Source organism: Engystomops pustulosus, unplaced genomic scaffold (genome assembly GCF_040894005.1).
Source record: "Engystomops pustulosus unplaced genomic scaffold, aEngPut4.maternal MAT_SCAFFOLD_209, whole genome shotgun sequence".
Classification (NCBI taxonomy): domain Eukaryota; kingdom Metazoa; phylum Chordata; class Amphibia; order Anura; family Leptodactylidae; genus Engystomops; species Engystomops pustulosus.
The window spans coordinates 146,072-171,907 of NW_027285089.1; the positions used below are offsets into that span (position 1 = coordinate 146,072).

Genomic DNA, 25,836 nt, shown 5'->3' on the forward strand with positions numbered 1-25,836 from the left:
CTATACACCCACAGGAGACCCCGGACCCCCAGTACAACCTTAGAGCTGTACACACAGGTGTAGAGAAGCCTATACACCCCCCAGGAGACCCCGGACCCCCAGTACAACCTAAGAGCTTTATACACAGGTGTAGAGAAGTTTATACACCCCCAGGAGATCCCGAACCCCCCGTACAACCTAAGAGCTGTACACAGAGGTGTAGAGAAGCCTATACACCCCCAGGAGACCCCGGATCTCCAGTACAACCTAAGAGCTGTATACAGAGGTGTAGAGAAGCCTATACACCCCCAGGAGACCCCGGACCCCCAGTACAACCTAAATGCTGTATACACATTTGAAGAGAAGCCTATACACCCCCAGGAGACCCCGGATCTCCAGTACAACCTAAGAGCTGTATACACATTTGAAGAGAAGCCTATACACCCCCAGGAGACCCGGACCCCCAGTACAACCTAAGAGCTGTACGCACAGGTATAGAGAAGACTAAGCAGCCCCCACTAAGCAGTGGGAAACCCGCCTGCTCACACCCTTTATTACATCCAGATATGATGAACAGATCTAAAGGTGGTTCTGATCCAACCTGCAGGGTTTATTAGTTCTTTGCTCTGGGTAGTTCCCGATTTTTTCTCCATCTCGCTTGGGCTTTGTTTTGGGTGGATGGTGGAGACCCAGTGGACCTATGACATCACTGCTGTGTGTCATTGGCGCAGGATGGACGAAGTGTAAATGTAGTCTTGATTCAGTTTGTGCTGTTGATGCTTCTTTGTTCATTTCATTAATCCAATATTTTTCTTTTTATTTAGAAAAATGAATGGTTGTGTTTGAACTGCCAAACTCAGCGGTTATTAGAAGGAAGCCTAGGAGATGCTCCACCAACACCCTTACCGACCTCCAGACAAGGTTCCCCAAGGCACCAGCCAGGAATTCCTTCTGGAGCATCTCCCAAACATGTCCCTGCTACTGTCACATCAGGGTCACCAAGACACCAGCCCTCTCCAGGCCCCACAGCATTGCCTCTTCACCAGAAAGCCGTCCCTGTATCCACAGCTTCTCCTCAGCATCAGACAGGAGGAGTGAGGGGGACACCAGGACAACCCCAAGAGCCTGCACAGAGAAGTTCTCAACAAAACCACCTCAAGAGTTCAGAACAAATCAAGAGCCTAGAGAGAACACACCTGGAAGATGTTACCCTACCCAAAGCCCCTGCAGATTCTCCAAAGTTGTCAAAGCAGATGGTGCCAAAGGGTAAAAGTGTGGGTGGTAAAAAAGAGTCTGGGACAAAGAATGGGAAGCCATCCTCCGAGGTTCAGAAGATAAGAGACCATGAGGTGAGCTGTCTGCGAAGTAGGTGCCTACAAGTCTGGAGCTCCATTTATTGCTGGTTGTGATGTGTTGAACAGGGGTTTAGGTGGGAAGTTACAATTTTGATACCACACACTCTTGAGGTCATTCTGGCCTGTGCTCTATCAGGTTTAATATTTGTGACAGGATATTTTATAAAAACATTCTGTATCTGCACCTAGGAACGACTATCCACCGACATCCTGACCTTGGGTGGGTTAAATGCAGAATCTGCCGCTCAGGCAGAGATCATTGTCCATTCAAGACTGCCATAGACTGCCATTGGAAGGGGGTCCGAGGACCCTCCAGGTAGATGGGGCCCACGTTTATCATGTGGATATGTCATTATTATTGAACATGAGAATAATTCTTTAAAGATTAACCCCACTGCCATAGATATTTATTGTGGGGGTCAGACTTCATCACAAAGGTCACCAAAACAGGAATGTCCGATAAGTAACTAATGAAGATGAGCCTCTTCCTTCAGCAGATGCAGAATGAAGGCAGAACATAAAGGCTTTAGCATAAGACGGGTTCTCCTCACCGCACAGTCTGTAAGGGGACAACAGGGTCCTCCATTGTCTCTGGCCCAGTCCTGAGACCACAGCAGTAAAAGGACCCCAGACCAACCCTTCAGGCCCGGAGCCACACACTCAGCTCTGCTACACCTCCTGGCTGTACAGAGCAGCACCTGGCCGGGACACATGGGAGGCGTCATCCCACCTACTCTCAGACCAATCCAGTAACACCGGCCCAGATCAGCTACAGCTATAAGGGTCAGCCACCTGAGGCCGAGACACATGGGAGCCGTCATCCCACCGGCTCTCAGACCAATCCAGTAACACCGTCCCGGATCACCTGCAGCTATAAGGGTCAGCAACCTGAGGCCGAGACACATGGGAGCCGTCATCCCACCGGCTCTCAGACCAATCCAGTAACACCGGCCCAGATCAGCTACAGCTATAAGGGTCAGCCACTTGAGGGCGAGACACATGGGAGCCGTCATCCCACCGGCTCTCAGACCAATCCAGTAACACCGTCTTGGATCACCTGCAGCTATAAGGGTCAGCAACCTGAGGCCGAGACACATGGGAGCCGTCATCCCACCGGCTCTCAGACCAATCCAGTAATACCGGCCCGGATCACCTGCAGCTATAAAACTCAGCAACCTGAGGCCGGGACACCGGGGAGCTGTCATCCCACCGGCTATCAGACCACTCCAGTAATACCGGCCCGGATCACCTGCAGCTATAAGGGTCAGCAACCTTATGCCAGGACACATGGGAGCCGTCATCCCACCGGCTCTCAGACCACTCCAGTAACACCAGCTCAGATCACCTGCAGCTATAAGGGTCAGCAACCTGAGGCCGAGACACCGGGGAGCTGTCATCCCACCGGCTATCAGACCACTCCAGTAATACCGGCCCGGATCACCTGCAGCTATAAGGGTCAGCAACCTTATGCCAGGACACATGGGAGCCGTCATCCCACCGGCTCTCAGACCACTCCAGTAACACCAGCTCAGATCAGCTACAGCTGTAAGGGTCAGCAACCTGAGGCCAGGACACATCCAAGCCGTCATCCCACCCACTCTGAGACCAATCCAGTAACACTGGCCCGAATCACCTGCAGCTATAAGGGTCAGCAACCTGAGGCCGAGACACATGGGAGCTGTCATCCCACCGGCTATAAGACCACTCCAGTAATACCGGCCCGGATCACCTGCAGCTATAAGGGTCAGCAACCTTATGCCAGGACACATGGGAGCCGTCATCCCACCGGCTCTCAGACCACTACAGTAATACTGGCCCGGATCACCTGCAGCTGTAAGGGTCAGCAACCTGAGGCCCAGACAAATGGGAGCCGTCATCCCACCGGCTCTCAGACCACTCCAGTAATACCGGCCCAGATCACCTGCAGCTGTAAGGGTCAGCAACCTGAGGCCGAGACACATGGGAGCTGTCATCCCACCGGCTCTGAGACCACTCCAGTAATACAGGCCCAGATCACCTGCAGCTATAACGGTCAGCAACCTGAGGCTGGGACACATGGGAGCTTTCATCCCACCGGCTCTCAGACTACTCCAGTAATATCGGCCCGGATCACCTGCAGCTATAAGGGTCAGACACATGGGAGCCGTCATCCCACCGGCTCTCAGACCACTCCAGTAATACCGGCCCGGATCACCTGCAGCTATAAGGGTCAGCAACCAGAGGCCGAGACACATGGGAGCCGTCATCCCACCGGCTCTAGGAGCACTCCAGTAATACCGGCCCAGATCACCTGCAGCTATAAGGGTCAGCAACCTGAGGCCAAGACACATGGAAGCCGTCATCCCACCGGCTCTTAGACCACTCCAGTAATACCGGCCCGCATCACCTGCAGCTATAAGGGTCAGCAACCAGAGGCCGAGACACATGGGAGCCGTCATCCCTCCGGCTCTAAGACCACTCCAGTAATACCGGCCCAGATCACCTGCAGCTATAAGGGTCAGCAACCTGAGGCCAAGACACATGGAAGCCGTCATCCCACCGGCTCTTAGACCACTCCAGTAATACCGGCCCGGATCACCTGCAGCTATAAGGGTCAGTAACCTGAGGCCGAGACACATGGGAGCCGTCATCCCACCGGCTCTCAGACCACTCCAGTAATACCGGCCTGGATCATCTGCAGCTATAAGGGTCAGCAACCAGAGGCCGAGACACATGGGAGCCGTCATCTCAAGGGCTCTCAGACCACTCCAGTAATATCGGCCCGGATCACCTGCAGCTATAAGGGTCAGCAACCAGAGGCTGGGACACATGGGAGCCGTCATCCCACCGGCTCTAAGACCACTCCAGTAATACCGGCCCAGATCACCTGCAGCTATAAGGGTCAGCAACCTGAGGCCAAGACACATGGAAGCCGTCATCCCACCGGCTCTTAGACCACTCCAGTAATACCGGCCCGCATCACCTGCAGCTATAATGGTCAGCAACCAGAGGTTGGGACACATGGGAGCCGTCATCCCACCGGCTCTTAGACCACTCCAGTAATACCGGCCCGCATCACCTGCAGCTATAAGGGTCAGCAACCAGAGGCTGGGACACATGGGAGCTGTCATCCCACCGGCTCTTAGACCACTCCAGTAATACCGGCCCGGATCACCTGCAGCTATAACGGTCAGCAACCTGAGGCCCAGACACATGGAAGCCGTCATCCCACCGGCTCTCAGACCACTCCAGTAATATTGGCCCGGATTACCTGCAGCTATAAGGGTCAGCAACCTGAGGCCAAGACACATGGAAGCCGTCATCCCACCGGCTCTCAGACCACTCCAGTAATATCGGCCCGGATCACCTGCAGCTATAAGGGTCAGCAACCAGAGGCTGGGACACATGGGAGCTGTCATCCCACCGGCTCTCAGACCACTCCAGTAATACCGGCCCGGATCACCTGCAGCTATAAGGGTCAGCAACCTGAGGCCGAGACACATGGAAGCCGTCATCCCACCGGCTCTCAGACTACTCCAGTAATACAGGCCCAGATCACCTGCAGCTATAAGGGTCAGCAACCTAAGGCCGAGACACATGGAAGCCGTCATCCCACCGGCTCTCAGACTACTCCAGTAATACCGGCCCAGATCACCTGCAGCTATAAGGGTCAGCAACCTGAGGCCAAGACACATGGAAGCCGTCATCCCACCGGCTCTTGGACCACTCCAGAAATACCGGCCCAGATCACCTGCAGGTATAAGGGTCAGCAACCTGAGGCCAAGACACATGGAAGCCGTCATCCCACCGGCTCTCAGACCACTCCAGTAATACCGGCCTGGATCACCTGCAGCTGTAAGGGTCAGCAACCAGAGGCTGGGACACATGGGAGCTGTCATCCCACCGGCTCTTAGACCACTCCAGTAATACCGGCCCGGATCACCTGCAGCTATAAGGGTCAGCAACCTGAGGCCGAGACACATGGAAGCTGTCATCCCACCGGCTCTAAGACCACTCCAGTAATACCGGCCCAGATCACCTGCAGCTGTAAGGGTCAGCAACCAGAGGCTGGGACACATGGGAGCTGTCATCCCACCGGCTCTTAGACCACTCCAGTAATACCGGCCCGGATCACCTGCAGCTATAAGGGTCAGCAACCTGAGGCCGAGACACATGGAAGCCGTCATCCCACCGGCTCTCAGACTACTCCAGTAATACCGGCCCAGATCACCTGCAGCTATAAGGGTCAGCAACCTGAGGCCAAGACACATGGAAGCCGTTATCCCACCGGCTCTCAGACCACTCCAGTAATACCAGCCCGGATCACCTGCAGCTATAAGGGTCAGCAACCTAAGGCCGAGACACATGGAAGCCGTCATCCCACCGGCTCTCAGACTACTCCAGTAATACCGGCCCGGATCACCTGCAGCTATAAGGGTCAGCAACCTAAGGCCGAGACACATGGAAGCCGTCATCCCACCGGCTCTCAGACCACTCCAGTAATACCGGCCCGGATCACCTGCAGCTATAAGGGTCAGCAACCTGAGGCCAAGACACATGGGAGCCGTCATCCCACCGGCTCTCAGACTACTCCAGTAATACCTGCCTGGATCACCTGCAGCTATAAGGGTCAGCAACCAGAGGCCGGGACACATGGGAGCCGTCATCCCACCGGCTCTCAGACTACTCCAGTAATACCGGCCCGCATCACCTGCAGCTATAAGGGTCAGCAACCTGAGGCCAAGACACATGGAAGCCGTCATCCCACCGGCTCTCAGACCACTCCAGTAATACCGGCCCGGATCACCTGCAGCTATAAGGGTCAGCAACCTAAGGCCGAGACACATGGAAGCCGTCATCCCACCGGCTCTCAGACCACTCCAGTAATACCGGCCCGGATCACCTGCAGCTATAAGGTTCAGCAACCTGAGGCCGGGACACATGTGGCGTTTTTGTTGCGTTTCTGCTGCGATTTCAAACGCATTGAAAATGCACACACTTTTATTTGCATGCGTTTTTCAAATGTTTGCTTGTGTTTGCATGTTTAAAAATCTAATGCTTGATGTGCGGTAATTCCAGGCAGCTGTGTTTATTGGAATTTGTAAAAACACAGCCACCTTCTCCCTGCTGTCTGTGCACGTAATCACAAACGCATCCGTAATCAAAAATGCTAAATGCAATGAAAAAGCACCTCAAAAACGCAGGGGAGAAAACATTTTGACCTAAAATTCATTGAAAAAGCCAATATGCAAATATGATGCGTTTTTCAAGGATGAAAAAACGCAATGAAAAAACGCAACAAAAACGCTGCGTGTGTCACCAGCAAAGATTAGCGTCTACTCCACTGAGGCCATCAACCACAATACCTGGTGCCTGGTCACAATATATGTATATGCTATATACATCCTAATAGCACACACCCTGTGCAGATAGCATGTGTATACATGTCATGGCAGGGGCATCTAGAGACACAGTTCTGGTGTCATTTTAAAGGGTATAATCTACTGTTAATGTTGCAGTGAGAAATCAGAATGGTGTTTCTCCTTCCCGCACCTTAGAAAATGTAGTCATTTGGGAAGCTGCGCCGTCTGCACTGTGGCTGGACCCGGGGAAGAGCGATGCACTGACGCCTAACATAATTTTACTGCTTATTTGAAAAAAACTTATAAAAAAATTATAAAAAAGATTATTTTCTCACATTTTTACTTATTTGTCTGCCAATTCTATAAGCAAAAACAAGTAATGAGTAAAACTATTCCATTAACATTTCACATGTCATGAAAAAAGGAAGTAAAAATAATTCTGAAATGTAAATCTGTTCCAAAAATAGGACCTGGACATTCAGGCAGGTAATGAAAGAAACAAAGAGAGTATAATCGCCATCTCCCAGAGTGACTGCATTTCTCCATGTTCATAGAAACCTCTGGAGATGGTTGGGTTTTTATCAATCATATCCTCCCGACTGCACAAAAAGATTGGGAACAGGACCTAAAGATGATGGGACAGGACCTAAACATGATGGGACAGGACCTAAAGATGATGGACAGGATTGAAAGATGGTGGGACAGGACTAAAAGATGATGGTACAGGTCCGAAAGATGGTGGGACAGGTCCTTAAGATGGTGGGACAGGACCTTAAGATCATGGGACAGGACCTAAAGATGATGGACAGGACCTAAAGATGATGGACAGGATTGAAAGATGGTGGGATAGGACCTAAAGATGATGGGACAGGACCTAAAGATGACGGGACAGGACCTAAAGATGATGGACAGGACCTAAAGATGATGGACAGGATTGAAAGATGGTGGGACAGGACTAAAAGATGATGGTACAGGTCCGAAAGATGGTGGGACAGGTCCTTAAGATGGTGGGACAGGACCTTAAGATCATGGGACAGGACCTAAAGATGATGGACAGGACCTAAAGATGATGGACAGGATTGAAAGATGGTGGGATAGGACCTAAAGATGATGGGACAGGACCTAAAGATGACGGGACAGGACCTAAAGATGATGGACAGGACCTAAAGATGATGGACAGGATTGAAAGATGGTGGGACAGAACTAAAAGATGATGGTACAGGTCTGAAAGATGGTGGGATAGGACCTAAAGATGACGGGACAGGACCTAAAGATGATGGACAGGACCTAAAGATGGTGGACAGGATTGAAAGATGGTGGGACAGGACCTAAAGATGATGGGACAGGGCCTAAAGATGACGGGACAGGACCTAAAGATGATGGACAGGACCTAAAGATGATGGACAGGATTGAAAGATGGTGGGACAGAACTAAAAGATGATGGTACAGGTCTGAAAGATGGTGGGACAAGACCTTAAGGTGATGGGACAGGACCTTAAGATAATGGGACAGGACCTTAAGATGATGGGACAGGACCTAAACATGATGGGACAGGACCTAAAGATGATGGGACAGGACCTAAAGATGATGGACAGGACCTTAAGATCATGGGACAGGACCTAAAGATGATGGACAGGACCTAAAGATGATGGACATGATTGAAAGATGGTGGGACAGGACCTAAAGATGATGGGACAGGACCTAAAGATGACGGGACAGGACCTAAAGATGATGGACAGGACCTAAAGATGATGGACAGGATTGAAAGATGGTGGGACAGGACCTTAAGATGATGGGACAGGACCTAAAGATGATGGACAGGACCTAAAGATGATGGACAGGATTGAAAGATGGTGGGACAGGACCTTAAGATGGTGGGACAGGACCTAAAAATGGTGGGACAGGACCTTAAGATGGTGGGACAGGACCTTAAGATGGTAGGACAGGACCTTAAGATGGTGGGACAGGACCTTAATATGGTAGGACAGGGCCTAAAGATGGTGGGACAGGACCTTAAGATGGTAGGACAGGACCTTAAGATGGTGGGACAGGACCTAAAGATGGTGGGACAGGACCTAGAGATGGTGGGACAGGACCTTAAGATGGTAGGACAGGACCTTAAGATGGTGGGACAGGACCTAAAGATGGTGGGACAGGATCTTAACCCTTATTATTGGGATGACTTCATTGATCTATATGGCAATATCTGGCAGCACACTGTTTAGTGAGATAGGGTGGGTGACTAAATATTATGGCATTAAGGGCCGACTACATGGATAATGTGGTGAATTTCTTTGACATATTTTTGTGTCAGTCTTATAGAGTGCTCTGTATTCTGATTTGACAGATTGTGGTTGCTACTATTACAAGAAGTTTGACTAGACTGTGTTGGCATACTTTACTAACGTTATGTCCCCAATTTCTCTGCAGGATGTAAGCAAGCCTTATTCCCATGACTTGTCCCGCAGCCCTCAGAGCCTGAGTGACACAGGATACTCCTCCGATGGAATCTCCAGCTCTCAAAGTGAAATTGCAGGATTGGTGCAGCAGGAAGAAGAGAAGTTAAATACAACAGGCATATCTCAACGAAGCCCACCAAGCCCTTCTGAGCTTACTAAATTGGAAAGTAGTGTTAGACCACTACTGGAATCAAAAGGGGGTTCCCAAGGTGATAGGTTCCACAGCTTAAGGGAGGATTCAAAACAAAAGCCCAGGCCAAGGTCTCTGTCTATCACCCCTGAAGCTTTTGATTCAGATGAAGAATTGGAGGATATCCTAGAAGAAGATGAAGATTCACTGGAATGGGAAAATCAGAGGGATCGAAAGGAGTGCACCGAGTCATCAGATGACTTTGGAAGCAAACTCCGCCATGATTATGTTGAAGACAGCAGTGAAGGTTTTTCTCCACTACCAATGAGACAGCAAAAGGGGAACTTTTCGGATGAAGAGTTTATGAGAAGACAGCTTTTGGAAATGAGCGCAGAAGAAGACAATCTAGAAGATGACGATCAGCATTTTAACCATTTAAAATATAGCAGTAGTAAGAATGGACACAAAGCAGACTCTGAGAAAGCCAAAGGTACCTCCTCCTTCAAGAGACCTCCAGGTTATAACTCCAATGATGTGTATGATGACAGTAGAAAAGATGTAGATGTGGACGAAGAAGAAGATGTATCTGCAACACAAGGCGGGCTTCGGCGGTTTAAGACTATTGAGTTAAATAGCACAAATAACTATAACAGAGACATTGATCTGGACCAGGAGACAGACATAAGTTTAGATAGGGAACCAGAATTAGAGATGGAAAGCCTCACTGGGTCACCAGAAGAACGATCCAGAGGAGAATACTCCTCTACATTACCTGCAACAACACCAAGCTACACGAGCGGAACATCACCCACATCATTGTCATCACTTGAAGAAGACAGTGACAGCAGCCCAAGTCGAAGGCAACGCCTAGAAGAGGTCAAGCAGCAGAGGAAGGCTCGCCACCGCTCTCATGGTCCTTTACTACCCACTATTGAAGATTCTTCAGAGGAAGAAGAACTGCGAGAGGAAGAAGACCTTTTACGAGAGCAAGAAAAAATGAGAGAAGTGGAACAGCAAAGGATCAGAAGCACAGCCCGCAAGACCAAACGAGACAAAGAAGAACTAAGAGCCCAGAGAAGAAGAGAAAGATCAAAGACACCTCCAAGTAATCTGTCTCCCATTGAGGATGCATCACCCACAGAAGAAATGAGGCAAGCTGCAGAGATGGAAGAACTGCACAGATCTTCATGTTCTGAATATTCGCCTTCCATTGACTCTGAGGCAGAAGGGTTTGAGATGATAGCTTCCAAATTGTATAAATCGGGGAGTGAATACAACTTGCCAACATTTATGTCATTGTATTCTCCAACAGAAAAGACCTCCACAACCTCTGCTAGTAATAAACCTTTGAAAAGTGCTGAGGAGGTTTATGAAGAAATGATGAGAAAAGCTGAACTGTTCCAGAAACAACAACAATCACAGCAGAATCACATCTATGGAAACAACTACCAGCAGCTTGGTTACTCCGGCACTCAGCAGCAGAACAACTACGAGTATCAGTACATTGAAGATTATGGTTATGACAGTAGTAGAAGTGGAGCATCGCAGAATGAGTACAATGTGGACTTAACAACTGGAACAGTTTATGATGAAATATTGCAAACCTCTCAGAACATCTCAAGAATGCATCAATCATCAGCTGACTTACTGGAGGACAAGAAGGTAGATGTCTATGCTGAAAAGCAATTCCTAAATGCAGAGAATGCATACAATGACATGCTGAAGCAAGTTAGTGGTCCACTTACTCCCGGTACAAGCCCGACTCAGTTATCTGCTCCAGTATCCTTTGCTTCTTCTGAAGGCCTCGCTGGGAGGGTCATACCAGATGTGCGGGTGACACAGCACTTTTCAAAAGATGGACTTGAGCAGGCAAAACTTCATAGTTCATCCTCTGTTCCTAGCTCCAAAGCAATATCGTCTACTTATCACTATGGCAAAGTTTCAACAACGTCGACCTCTGCATCATTCACCCCTGGTGCGAATGTTGAGGGAGCATCTCCTTGTCACCGAAGCTATGGACGATCTAGAGATGGCATGGACTACAGTGCAAATGAGATCAATGCATCGAGAAATCTAGGGCAAGGCGTTGGGACAAATGTATCATTGACCTCAAAAGTTATTTCTTTCTTCAAGAGTACCAGCCCACCTCTGTCTCCTACCTCACCCACACAAAGCCCAACTCATTCATCTCCAAGACTAAACATGTCTTCAGGAAGCAGGACTACTGCTGAGTTTTCATCCCAAACGCACAACATCCATAGGCTGGACAGCTCTTCTGTGCAAATGTCGCCTATGGTAGCCCAAGGAACACAAACACCAGAGCGCACTAGGTCACCTCGTTTATCTAGACAGCAATCTTCTCAAGAGACTCCATTCATGGTTATTACACTAGCATCTGATTCCTCCATCCAAACCAAACCTAAAAGTGTCAGCTCCTCCACTTCCCCAGTTACATCGCCTACTAGATTAAATCGTCAGCATAGTTACAGTCAGACAGCAGTCTGCAGTTCACAGTCTCCGCTAGAACAAATACAGTCTAGCTACACTAAGACACACACAGTCATAGAAAGATCTCCAGCTTCAGGAGTGCACATGATTTCTTCAAAAGGTCAGCCAATTGCTGCAGTAGATGGTTCCAGCAATACTTATACCTGGGGTTCCTTACCACCAGAGAACATATCACTGTGTAGGATCTCTTCGATTCCAGGAACGTCACGGGTGGAGCCTGGTCCAAAACATAGCAGCAGTGCCGTGGATTTAAGAACAGCCATGAAAAGTGCTCCGGTCATTATGACTGATCAGGGCATGGACCTTACGTCTTTAGCCACTGAATCCAGGAGATATTCTTTGACAATGGAACCAACTTCAACGCGCCAGTCTACTGCTGTCCAGCCATTAATTGTCAACTTAAATGCCCAAGAACAACCTCACGCTGTCATTGGCACAGCCACAACCATTAGCATAACTGTTGCCTCCAACATGATTGTATCACAGCCTAAACAACCAATGGTGTATGGAGATCCATTTCAGAATAGGGTAGACTTTGGTCAGGGGACAGGTAGTGCAGTATGCTTAACACAAGCCAAGCATATAGAACAATCGGCTCCACCTGGGGTCCTGAGGGGAAGTGGTGGTAAACCAGAAGAAGCTAGTGGCCTGCATAAAGACATATTTGCAAGATATAACCTTCCTAGCCAGGTCACATCTATGGTTAAACGAGATGTAGGTTCCCAACCTGGTAGTGCACAAAACATTGCTAACATTAGTGCCATGCCAAGGCAATTCCAGCAGGACCAGGGCATAGGCTTTACTGATGCTTTCAACGGGGTCCCTGAGCCAAAAGTTCAGCATCCTCTCATAAATATTACAGGGGGCCAGCCACATCCAATGATGGTGCACCTGGATGAGAAGGCACCTGGCACTGTTACAAAACTCTTGAAAGAAGAACAGGCTCCAAATGCACTAGATCTCACAGGGATGAAACCTGAGAGCCAAGTAGCGTGCTGTGATGTGGTCTACAAGTTCCCATTCGGTGGCAGTTGTGCTGGTGCTTATAATTCTTCTAACCTATCAGACAAAAGCACAGGGGAAGCACCCCAGGCAGAAAGAACAGGGGTACAGTACTATGGACAACGAGAACAAGAGCTGCCTGAAAACTATCAATATAGAGAAACAAAGTCAATGGTACCACCACCTCCCCCGCCATCTGTTCCTCCACAGAATTTTTACGAGGAGCAGAAATTCTACCCATATGGCCCTCCTGGAAGGCTACACTCATCCATGTCAGAGACCAATTTATCTGACATTGGTTTGTATCAGCCTTACCAGATTCCAGGAGGTGAGGGGGCAATGGATCTTAGTACAATGAAAAGCATGAATTTCAGTGATGGCAACTACCTAGGACAGGGATTACAGTACGGTTCATTTACAGACCTTCGGCAGCCCTCTGACTTATTTAATAGGACACTACCCATAAGACGATATAGCTCAATGTCCAATATATATTCTGACTACAGATATTCTGCTCGAGACCTGTCCAACTTTCAAGAGTCAAATCTTGCTCAATACAGTGCAACGACAGCTCGAGAAATCAGCAGAATGTGTGCTGCCCTTAACTCTATGGACCAATATGGGGGTCGCCATACGAACAGCCCAGACCTGATACAATATGGACCTAATACAGGCGGTACAGGTCCGGCAACTAATATGCTATTGAATCAAGGAGTGACTCCCATCAGGCAAAACTTGATGTATGCTCCTCATTTCTCAGAAAACCGTCAAGGATTTGGAAGCTTGGCACAGTTTAATGTGTCTGGCCCTCGGTCTGCAAATATCAGGCAAATGTATCCGGCTGCCGCCACGGTGAGAGCAGCAGATGGCATGATTTACTCAACTATCAATACACCTATAGCTTCGACTCTTCCGATAACCACTCAACCAGCTTCTGTACTAAGGCCAATGATCAGAGGTTTGTATAGGCCATATGCTTCCAGCAGCGTCACTGCTGTTCCTCTAGCGAGTCTTACTAGGATGCCACTAGTTGCTCCCAGAATGCCACTTGGACCCCATTCAGGGTACCGTTATCCTGCTGTAAATAGATTCCCGCCTGTATCCTCCGGGTCAACATTTGAAACCCCTGTTTATTTGGGAAAACCTGCCAGCACTTTTTCAGCAAGTACAACAGCATGTACAGTTACAACCACTGTATCATCTCTTCCACCCGCTTCAACCGTAGCTTCAACCTCTGTAGTAACATCTCATATATGTTCAGATACAACAACCACAGATGCCCCTGTGGAAGTGCCAGCTGTAATGTCAGGGGTGCAGAGTTCTTCTAGAGAGACCAGTCAGTCCCAACAGAAGAGCATGACAGAGAACCAGATAACTGAAACAAAAGCTGGGACCGAAAAAGAGCAGAAAGAAAAAGAAGAAGAACGGCAGAGAAAACAGCAGGAACACCTGCTCAACATCGAAAGAGAAAGAGTAGAATTAGAGGCACTGAGGCAACTCAGACTGCACGAGGAGCTAGAGAGGGAACGCATAGAGCTCCAGCGTCACAGAGAGAAGGAGCAGATGCTGGTGCAGAGAGAGCTCCAAGAGTTGCAGTCAATAAAGCAGCAAGTACTTCAACAACAGCAGGAAGAGCGCCAAGCGCAATTTGTCTTGCAACGGGAGCAGCTAGCACAGCAAAGGTTGCAGCTGGAGCAAATCCAACAGCTGCAGCAGCAACTTCAACAGCAACTAGAGGAACAGAAGAGGCAGAAGACTTCTATCCCTCCTGCTTGTGAGCAGACAGCGCGAATTCCACCCCAAACTGTATCAGAAATTGCCATTGAAATGCAGAGAACCCTTGCTCAAAGTGGCCAGTTTTGGCCACCAATAAACCCACCATTTATTGCTATGGCTCCTACAGTACCAGATGCACAGGGACAGCCGCGCTATCCCGGTCCTCAGAGGCCACTTACCAACTCTGCCTCTGAGATGTCACTACAAACCGATGAGCACTGGGAAGCCAATAGGACTATAAAGAAAAGGAACTCAATGCCACGTCTCAGGGATGCCTACAACACCGATGAAAGCCACGAAGCGTACATTGTCAAGAAGATAACAGACAGCAGTGTACAGACCGATGATGAAGACGGTGAAGACAGGTTTTATATGTCACGCCGGCGCCGTACAAAAAGGAGCACTGACTGCAGTGTTCAGACAGATGATGAAGACAATGCAGAATGGGAACAACCAACGCGTAGACGGAGATCTCGATATTCCCGACATTCAGACTCCAGCTCGGATAGCAAACATGATTCCAAAGGAACGTCCAGTATAGCCATTCAGACCATCAGTGACTGCTCCGTCCAAACTGAGCCAGACCAGCTCCAGAGGGTCTCGCCATCAATTCACATAACTACTCCAGATCCCAAGGTGGAAATCGTTAAGTATATATCAGCACCAGAGAAAACACAAAAAGGCGAAAGTCTGGCCTGCCAGACAGAACCAGAAACTCAGTCTCATGGGATTGTGGTTCCACAGCTTAGTGTCCCAACAACAATAAGCCCCTATTCTTCTACTGGACCACTGGACACTAACATGTCAAGACAACAAGGAGCCACCAAGTTTGAGAAGAAGAAGCCCGATCCTCTGGAAATCGGTTACCAGTCACATATGACAGCAGACACGCTTTCTCAGCTAGTAAATCGGCAGCCGCCCAAGTCCCCCCAAGTTCTCTACTCACCAGTTTCACCACTATCACCTCACAGGTTACTGGAATCTACATTTGCTTCTAGTGAAAGGCTGAATAAAGCCCATGTCACCCCTCAAAAACATTTCACTGCCGAAACTACTCAACGACAGCAGATCCTACCCCGACCATTAAAAACTATGCAGAGATCATTGTCGGATCCTAAGCCCCTAAGTCCTACATCTGAGGAGTCTACAAAGGACAGGTTCTCTTTGTATCAACATCAGTTACTGCAAGGTGGTCAGGTAAGAGACAAGGCACAGTATCCGGCATAGACACGTCATGGAGCTGCATACGTAGAGCCCGCACTTGAATGTCCCTTCATTCACATGATGTTTTTTGCATGTTATTGTAGTTTTATGTTTCTTATACATTGTTAGCTGTAGTGAGCTCTGGCACAATGGGGCAGATTTACTTACCCGGTCCATTCACGATCCAGCGGTGCGTTCTCTGCGGAGGATTCGGGTCCGGCCGGGATTCACTAAGGTAGTTCCTCTGAAGTCCACCAGGTGGTGCTGCTGCGCTGAAGTTCCACGAGGCCTGCCGAAATGCATTCAAGTTCACCGGCCTATTCCTAGTGAAGGTAAGCGCAAGTCTCGCAACACTTTTTTTTTTTTTTTTAAATGCGGCGTTTTTTTCGTTCGGCCACACCCCCCGATTTCCGTCGCGTGCATGCCAGCGCCGATACACCACAATCCGATCGCGTGCGCCAAAATCCCAGGGCAGTTCAGGGGAAATCGGAAATATTCGGGTAACACGTCAGGAAACCGCGAATCGGGCCCTTAGTAAATGACCCCCATTGTCTCTATTAGATAGTGGAGCTCTGAGATTTCTTTCTTCTTGGCTCTAGAGATAGCAATAGCCTCTACCAAATAGATGCAGATTAGGAAGCTACACAACAGGAGCCTTTGGCCATAAACCACCAGGTATTAGTCATTAGAGGAAGCCATGATGGGATCCTCGGAAATGTAGGGTTCAGATGGTGGCAGATTGTAGCCCCAGCTGGGCAAGTGTGTGCACTGATATTGGACAAGGTTGTCCATCGCTCGATACAGTCCAGATATGGACTGCAGACACCACATAGTAGACAGAACACAGCTCATATTAGACAGCAGACATCAAATAGTAGACAGCAGGCATCACATAGTAGAGAGCAGACATCAAACACTAAACAGCAGTCACTGCATAGTAGACAGCACATAGTAGACAGCAGACACCACATAGTAGACAGCTCATATTAGACAGCAGACATCATATAGTAGACAGCTCATATTAGCAGACATCATATAGTAGACCGCAAAAAGCATATAGTAGACAGAAGGCTTCACATAGTAGAAAGCATACACCACATAGTAGACAGCAGAAATCATATAGTAGACAGCAGACACCACATATTAGACAGCAGACATCGCAAGTACATACTTGACAAGGCAGTAGATAATAGAGATTACATAGTGACAAAGTGGATAAAAGGCATTAGTAGTAGACTGTACATATGAGATAGCAGTAGATATGAGATAGAAAACAGTAGTTGACAGCACACAGTAAATCAGTGATTTTGTACATTTTATTTCTGAGAGTTTTTTTGTTTTTTATTTTATGTTGTCTTGTTGGGCAGTCTACACATTTATTTTATTCGTTGTAGATTTCAGCTTTCCAGTCAAATACTTTGACACGCAAAGTGAAGCGAACCTTGCCCAGCCCTCCTCCTGACGAAGCTCACCTTCCACTGACAACCAGTCAGGCTCATTCCCAAAAATACATGCCGAATCTTACACAGAAGATGACTGGAGGCCAAGCCATACAGATGCCAAAAGTGGGTTTTCTAAAAAACATTGACCATGATCTGAAGATTGTAGAGCAAGAGTCCACAAAACTACGCAAGCAACAGGCTGAGCTGGAAGAGGAAGAGAAAGAGATTGATGCTAAACTCAAGTACTTGGAACTTGGCATCACTCAGAGGAAGGAGTCCCTTGTGAAAGACAGAGGGGGCCCTAGAGATTTCTCCTATCTCAGATCCCTGGGTGAAAATAGGGATTACATGTCAGATAGTGAGCTCAACAACATGCGTATGACTGCCTATGACAGCAGCACTCTTGTAAACAGAAACGTCACTGCCACACAGTACTCGGACTACCAGACAACTCAGCAGTTCCAAACCACTTCATCATCTTCTTATACGTCGAACACCTATCAGTACTCTACTGGCCAAGCAGGAGCTCCAGTGTCTGCCCCTGTTCAGCATTCCCGTTTACAGCAGCCACAGTATCCAGTGTCCAGCAATGGTCCATCACATAACAGTTTCCAGGCCCAGATACCCAATTATCCTGTACAAAGTTCATATCAGACCAACAACATTGCTCCAACATCAGGTTATCAGACAGATATAAGCCTTCAGAATCATACAGCTTTCAGGCCACCAAACCCTTATCAGGCCCAAACCACATACGCCAACCAGACAACATTACAAACCACTTTACACGCAGGGTTTCCATCACAATGTGACATTCAAAGTACTCAACAGAAACCTAGACAGACTTCACTGGCTGACCTGGAGCACAAGGTTCCCACCAATTATGAAGTCATTGGAAACCCAACGGTAGTCATCTCTTCGGCCACCCCTGACACTGGCTTCAGTAATACAACTGTGGGCAGTAACTATGAGCAGTACAAAACAACAGAGTCAAGAACATCAGAAAGGGGTGGAGGAGCTGAGAGCCCCACCAATAGTTATCCTTCAGACTCCCTTTATACAAATCTTGAACAAAACATTCCTCGTAACTATGTAATGATTGAAGATATCAGTGAACTGACGAAGCAGCACCCGCCTTCATCTGAAAGCCAGAAGGTAGAACCTGCACCTCAGTCAGTGCAGCAGAAGAGTAATGGGCGCCACATCCAAGAGAAAAATGGGCACTTAGAAAGTAATGGATCAAGTAAAACGTGCTGCTATTCCAGAGCTGAGGAGGAGTCCGAGGAAGATGCCTATGACCATCACGGCACAGATTATAGAGGAAGGAGCAGCTACCAGCGAAGCAATGACAATAATGGCAGAGACTCTGTCAGTAACTCCTATTATTTTGGTGATGGCGACTCCAGACACTCTACACGTGTAGACAAACACGGATCTAGCGTTGGAATGCAAAAACACTCCTCCAAAAACCTGGCGCCTGCTGTTGTTTCATCGAAGAGAAGCAAGCACAGGAAACAAGGAATGGAGCAGAAAATCTCAAAGTTTTCTCCAATTGAGGAAGCTAAAGATGTAGAATCTGACTTGGCTGCTTCATACCCAGTGACCTCCTCAATGAGCAACAGCAGCAGCGTCTCTTCAAGAGCTAAGAAACTTCAGGATGAGATTACGTATGGTTTGAAGAAGAATGTATATGAACAGCAAAAATATTACGGTTCCAGTAGAGATTTTGTGGATGAGGATGATAGAATTTATAGTAGCGGAAGCCGCTCGCGCTCAGCATCCAGTTATGGGATGGAGAAGTCGAATCGTGACTCAGGTAGTGGTAGAAGCAAATCCTATGAACGGGATAGCTCAGATAGGTATCATAAATCAAGTTCCAAACCTTCAAGTCTTACAATGAATCAAAGCCGAGGAAGAGCTCCAATGCGGACACAGGCCTCAGAAGAAGAGAGTCCTGTAAGCCCTCTTGGGAAGTCTGTTGGTGGTTCTCGTTCATCTGGTGGCTCCATGCCCCACTGTGCTGTGGACAGCTGCCCTCAGTTCTGTTCCAGCCACTCACTGCCTGATGTACAAGAACATGTTAAAGAAGTGCCAAGAAACCATACCTATAAACAAGAGGATGCTTACATGATGGACGATTCCCACTGCGTGGTGTCAGATAGTGAAGGTAAAGACTGTAAGTGGTGATGTCTCGGCATGCTCAGGGTGATTACCTCATTTTTATTGTCTCATGCAAGTCATAGAGAGATCTGCCTTTTCCTGCGTTTGCATGCTGTGCCTTCCCACCTCATCTATCTGGCGTTTCTTTGTGTCAGCATGGTGCTGTTGAGCCGTGGTGTTTTTCTTTTTTGTTTGATGTGTGTTACCACATGGTACACTCCCAGTACTATGTGAAAGGCAAGTATTGGCCCTTTGATGTATCTTTGACCATGCATGCATGTCCTATGCTGATTCTTGTAAGTTTGTTGCATGGCTTCACTCTCATGGCTCTCTCTTCACCATTGGTCACATTAGCTGACCACAATTTGTTTTTTGGTTTCTCAAGCCTATCATTTGGGTCAGGAAGAAACTGATTGGTTTGATAAACCCAGAGAAGCTCGTTCTGATCGCTCCAGGTATTACAGCAGCCACTCTTCATCACAGAAGAAAATGCCAGCCAAACACACATATCACGACTATGATGAACCTCCGGATGAGGACATGTGGCAACATGAGGAATATTCTCAGCCTCGCCATTCGTTAAAAGATCATAGACATCATGGAGATCCTGGAAGGCATTCTTCTTCTTCACGCCATATGGATGAGCAGTCTAGACGATCTTCTAAGCAGCACCCAAGAGATCCAGGGAGACATGAGTCCCGCTCACATTCACAGTCATCTCTGAAGAAATCCCAACAATTGGACTCTAGATCACAACCTGGCTATCCACCAAGTTCCTCTGACTATTCCCAGCAGTCACGGCAATCATCCAGTTACCACCATAGTTCAGAAATTCAGAAGTCCCAAAGACAATCCCAGATATCACAACAGCAAAAACCTGACTCTCATCACCAGGGATCACAACAAGCGAGGCAGTCACAGCCTGGTCTACAGCAGCAGGCAAGACAACAGCAGCCTCAGCAGTCAAGCTCCAGACAACAGCCACAGGTGTCTGGACCTTCACAGCAAAGCACTCATCAGTCTTCTCATCAGCCTATGTCTCACCAGATGACCCCACATCCATCTACTCATCAGCAACCACAACATCCACAAGGACCAAGCCAATCAACTAGAACACAAGTGCAGCAACAGCAGACACCTGCCAGCCAAGGGCAGCCTGCCCCACGACAACAGCAGCAGCAGCCTGGGCCTCAAGGGCAGGCAGCATTACGGACGCAACAACAGCAGCAGCCACAACAAACTACAAAACCACAGCCGAACCTGCAACCTACTGCTCAACCATCTGCACAAGTAAGTAAGACTCCTAGAATAGAGGAAAGTGATTGTGAAGCTAAAGCACTACAGTGAGAAGACAAGTAGGAGGACCCTGCCCATGAGAGCTCACAATCTATATGGGGGGGGGAAGATGAAGACCAATGTTGAGGTCACAATCTATATGGAGGGTAGATGGAGACAAGAGGTGAAGACACAATCTATATGGAGAGTAGAAGGAGACAAGAGGTGAGGACTCAATCTATATGGAGGGGAGATGGAGACACGAGGTGAGGACACAATCTATATGGAGGGGAGATGGAGACACGAGGTGAGGACACAATCTATATGGAGGATAGATGGAGACACGAGGTGAGGACACAATCTATATGGAGGGTAAATGGAGACACGAGGACACAATCTATATGGAGGGTAGATGGAGACATGAGGTGAGGACACAATCTATATGGAGGGTAGATGGAGACACGAGGTGAGGTCACAATCTATATGGAGGGTAGATGGAGACACGAGGTGAAGACACAATCTATATGGGGGTAGATGGAGAAAAAAGGTGAGGACACAATATGGAGGGAAGATGGAGACACGAGGTGAGGACACAATCTATATGGAGGGTAGATGGAGACACGAGGTGAGGTCACAATCTATATGGAGGGTAGATGGAGACACGAGGTGAGGACACAATCTATATGGGGGTAGATGGAGAAAAAAGGTGAGGACACAATATGGAGGGTAGATGGAGACACGAGGTGAGGACACAATCTATATGGAGGGTAGATGGAGACACGAGGTGAGGACACAATCTATATGGAGGGGAGATGGAGACAGGAGGTGAGGACACAATCTATATGGGGGGTAGATGGAGACACAAGGTGAGGACACAATCTATATGGAGGGTAGATGGTGACAAGGTGAGGACACAATCTATATGGAGGGTAGATGGAGACACAAGGTGAGGACACAATCTATATGGAGGGTAGATGGAGACAGGAGGTGAGGACACAATCTACATGGAGGGTAGATGGAGACAGGAGGTGAGGACACAATCTACATGGAGGGTAGATGGAGACAGGAGGTTAGGACACAATCTATATGGAGGGTAGATGGAGACAAGTGGTGAGGACACAATCTATATGGAGGGTAGATGGAGACAGGAGGTGAGCACACAATCTATATGGGGGGTAGATGGAGACACAAGGTGAGGACACAATCTATATGGAGGGTAGATGGAGACACGAGGTGAGGACACAATCTATATGGAGGGTAGATGGAGACACAAGGGGAGGACACAATCTATATGGAGGGTAGATGGAGACACAAGGTGAGGACACAATCTATATAGAGGGTAGATGGAGACACGAGGTGAGGACACAATCTATATGGAGGTTAGATGGAGACAGGAGGTGAGTACACAATCTATATGGAGGGGAGATGGAGACACGAGGTGCGGACACAATCTATATGGAGGGTAGATGGAGACACGAGGTGAGGACACAATCTATATGGAGGGTAGATGGAGACACAAGGTGAGGACACAATCTATAAGGGGAGTAGATGGAGACACAAGGTGAGGACACAATCTATATGGAGGGAGATGGAGACACGAGGTGAGGACACAATCTATATGGAGGGAGATGGAGACACGAGGTGAGGACACAATCTATATGGAGGTTAGATGCAGACACAAGGTGAGAACACAATCTATATGGAGCTTAGATGGAGACACGAGGTGAGAACACAATCTATATGGAGGGTAGATGGAGACACGAGGTGAGGACACAATCTATATGGAGGGTAGATGGAGACACGAGGTGAGGACACAATCTATATGGAGGGTAGATGGAGACAAGAGGTGAGGACACAATCTATATGGAGGGTAGATGGAGACACGAGGTGAGGACACAATCTATATGGGGGGTAGATGGAGACACAAGGTGAGGACACAATCAATTTTGGAGGGTAGATGGAGACACAAGGGGAGGAGACAATCTATTTGGAGGGTAGATGGAGACAAGAGGTGAGGACACAATCTATATGGAGGGTAGATGGAGACAGAAGGTGAGGACACAATCTATATGGAGGGTAGATGGAGACACGAGGTGAGGACACAATCTATATGGAGACACGAGGTGAGGACACAATCTATATGGAGGGTAGATGGAGACAGGAGGTGAGGACACAATCTATATGGAGGGTAGATGGAGACACAAGGTGAGGACACAATCTATATGGAGGGTAGATGGTGACAAGGTGAGGACACAATCTATATGGAGGGTAGATGGAGACACAAGGTGAGGACACAATCTATATGGAGGGTAGATGGAGACAGGAGGTGAGGACACAATCTATATGGAGGGTAGATGGAGACAGGAGGTGAGGACACAATCTATATGGAGGGTAGATGGAGACAGGAGGTTAGGACACAATCTATATGGAGGGTAGATGGAGACAAGTGGTGAGGACACAATCTATATGGAGGGTAGATGGAGACAGGAGGTGAGCACACAATCTATATGGGGGGTAGATGGAGACACAAGGTGAGGACACAATCTATATGGAGGGTAGATGGAGACACGAGGTGAGGACACAATCTATATGGAGGGTAGATGGAGACACAAGGTGAGGACACAATCTATATGTAGGGTAGATGGAGACACAAGGTGAGGACACAATCTATATAGAGGGTAGATGGAGACACGAGGTGAGGACACAATCTATATGGAGGTTAGATGGAGACAGGAGGTGAGTACACAATCTATATGGAGGGGAGATGGAGACACGAGGTGCGGACACAATCTATATGGAGGGTAGATGGAGACACGAGGTGAGGACACAATCTATATGGAGGGTAGATGGAGACACAAGGTGAGGACACAATCTATAAGGGGAGTAGATGGAGACACAAGGTGAGGACACAATCTATATGGAGGGAGATGGAGACACGAGGTGAGGACACAATCTATATGGAGGGAGATGGAGACACGAGGTGAGGACACAATCTATATGGAGGGTAGATGGAGACACGAGGTGAGGACACAATCTATATGGGGGGTAGATGGAGACACAAGGTGAGGACACAATCGATTTTGGAGGGTAGATGGAGACACAAGGTGAGGACACAATCTATTTGGAGGGTAGATGGAGACAAGAGGTGAGGACACAATCTATATGGAGGGTAGATGGAGACACAAGGTGAGGACACAATCTATATGGAGGGTAGATGGAGACACGAGGTGAGGACACAATCTATATGGAGACACGAGGTGAGGACACAATCTATATGGAGGGTAGATGGAGACAGGAGTTTAGGACACAATCTATATGGAGGATAGATGGAGACACGAGGTGAGGACACAATCTATATGGAGGGGAGATGGAGACAGGAGGTGAGGAAACAACTATATTGAGGGTAGATGGAGACAGGAGGTTAGGACACAATCTATATGGAGGGGAGATGGAGACACAAGGTGAGGACACAATCTTTATGGAGGGTAGATGGAGACAGGAGTTGAGGACACAATCTATATGGAGGGTAGATGAAGACAGGAGGTGAGGACACAATCTATATGGAGGGTAGATGGAGACAAGTGGTGAGGACACAATCTATATGGAGGGTAGATGGAGACAGGAGGTGAGCACACAATCTATATAGGGGTAGATGGAGACACAAGGTGAGGACACAATCTATATGGAGGGTAGATGGAGACACGAGGTGAGGACACAATCTATATGGAGGGTAGATGGAGACACAAGGTGAGGACACAATCTATATGGAGGGTAGATGGAGACACAAGGTGAGGACACAATCTATATAGAGGGTAGATGGAGACACGAGGTGAGGACACAATCTATATGGAGGTTAGATGGAGACAGGAGGTGAGTACACAATCTATATGGAGGGGAGATGGAGACACGAGGTGCGGACACAATCTATATGGAGGGTAGATGGAGACACGAGGTGAGGACACAATCTATATGGAGGGTAGATGGAGACACAAGGTGAGGACACAATCTATAAGGGGAGTAGATGGAGACACAAGGTGAGGACACAATCTATATGGAGGGAGATGGAGACACGAGGTGAGGACACAATCTATATGGAGGGAGATGGAGACACGAGGTGAGGACACAATCTATATGGAGGTTAGATGCAGACACAAGGTGAGAACACAATCTATATGGAGCTTAGATGGAGACACGAGGTGAGAACACAATCTATATGGAGGGTAGATGGAGACACGAGGTGAGGACACAATCTATATGGAGGGTAGATGGAGACACGAGGTGAGGACACAATCTATATGGAGGGTAGATGGAGACAAGAGGTGAGGACACAATCTATATGGAGGGTAGATGGAGACACGAGGTGAGGACACAATCTATATGGGGGGTAGATGGAGACACAAGGTGAGGACACAATCGATTTTGGAGGGTAGATGGAGACACAAGGTGAGGACACAATCTATTTGGAGGGTAGATGGAGACAAGAGGTGAGGACACAATCTATATGGAGGGTAGATGGAGACAAGGTGAGGACACAATCTATATGGAGGGTAGATGGAGACACGAGGTGAGGACACAATCTATATGGAGACACTAGGTGAGGACACAATCTATATGGAGGGTAGATGGAGACAGGAGTTTAGGACACAATCTATATGGAGGATAGATGGAGACACGAGGTGAGGACACAATCTATATGGAGGGGAGATGGAGACAGGAGGTGAGGACACAACTATATGGAGGGTAGATGGAGACAGGAGGTTAGGACACAATCTATATGGAGGGGAGATGGAGACACAAGGTGAGGACACAATCTATATGGAGGGTAGATGGAGACACAAGGTGAGGACACAATCTATTTGGAGGGTAGATGGAGACACAAGGTGAGGACACAATCTATATGGAGGGTAGATGGAGACACGAGATGAGGACACAATCTATATGGAGGGTAGATGGAGACACGAGGCGAGGACACAATCTATATGGTTGGTAGATGGAGACACAATCTATATGGAGGGTAGATGGAGACACGAGGTGAGGACACAATCTATATTGAGGGTAGATGGAGACACGAGGTGAGGTCACAATCTATATGGAGGGTAGATGGAGACACGAGGTGAGGACACAATCTATATGGAGGGGAGATGGAGACAGGAGGTGAGGACACAATCTATATGGAGGGGAGATGGAGACACGAGGTGAGGACAC

General features: G+C 48.2%; 1 protein-coding gene across 1 annotated transcript in view; it reads left to right on the forward strand.

Moving 5' to 3' along the window:
- Positions 1 to 25,836, forward strand: part of BSN (bassoon presynaptic cytomatrix protein) — a 134,835-nt gene that overhangs the window by 89,859 nt on the left and 19,140 nt on the right. The window contains exons 4-7 of the mRNA XM_072132029.1: positions 804 to 1,328; positions 9,107 to 15,748; positions 17,149 to 19,363; positions 19,742 to 20,646. Of these exons, the coding sequence (XP_071988130.1) occupies positions 804 to 1,328; positions 9,107 to 15,748; positions 17,149 to 19,363; positions 19,742 to 20,646 (10,287 nt within the window). The remainder of the gene's footprint in view (positions 1 to 803; positions 1,329 to 9,106; positions 15,749 to 17,148; positions 19,364 to 19,741; positions 20,647 to 25,836) is intronic.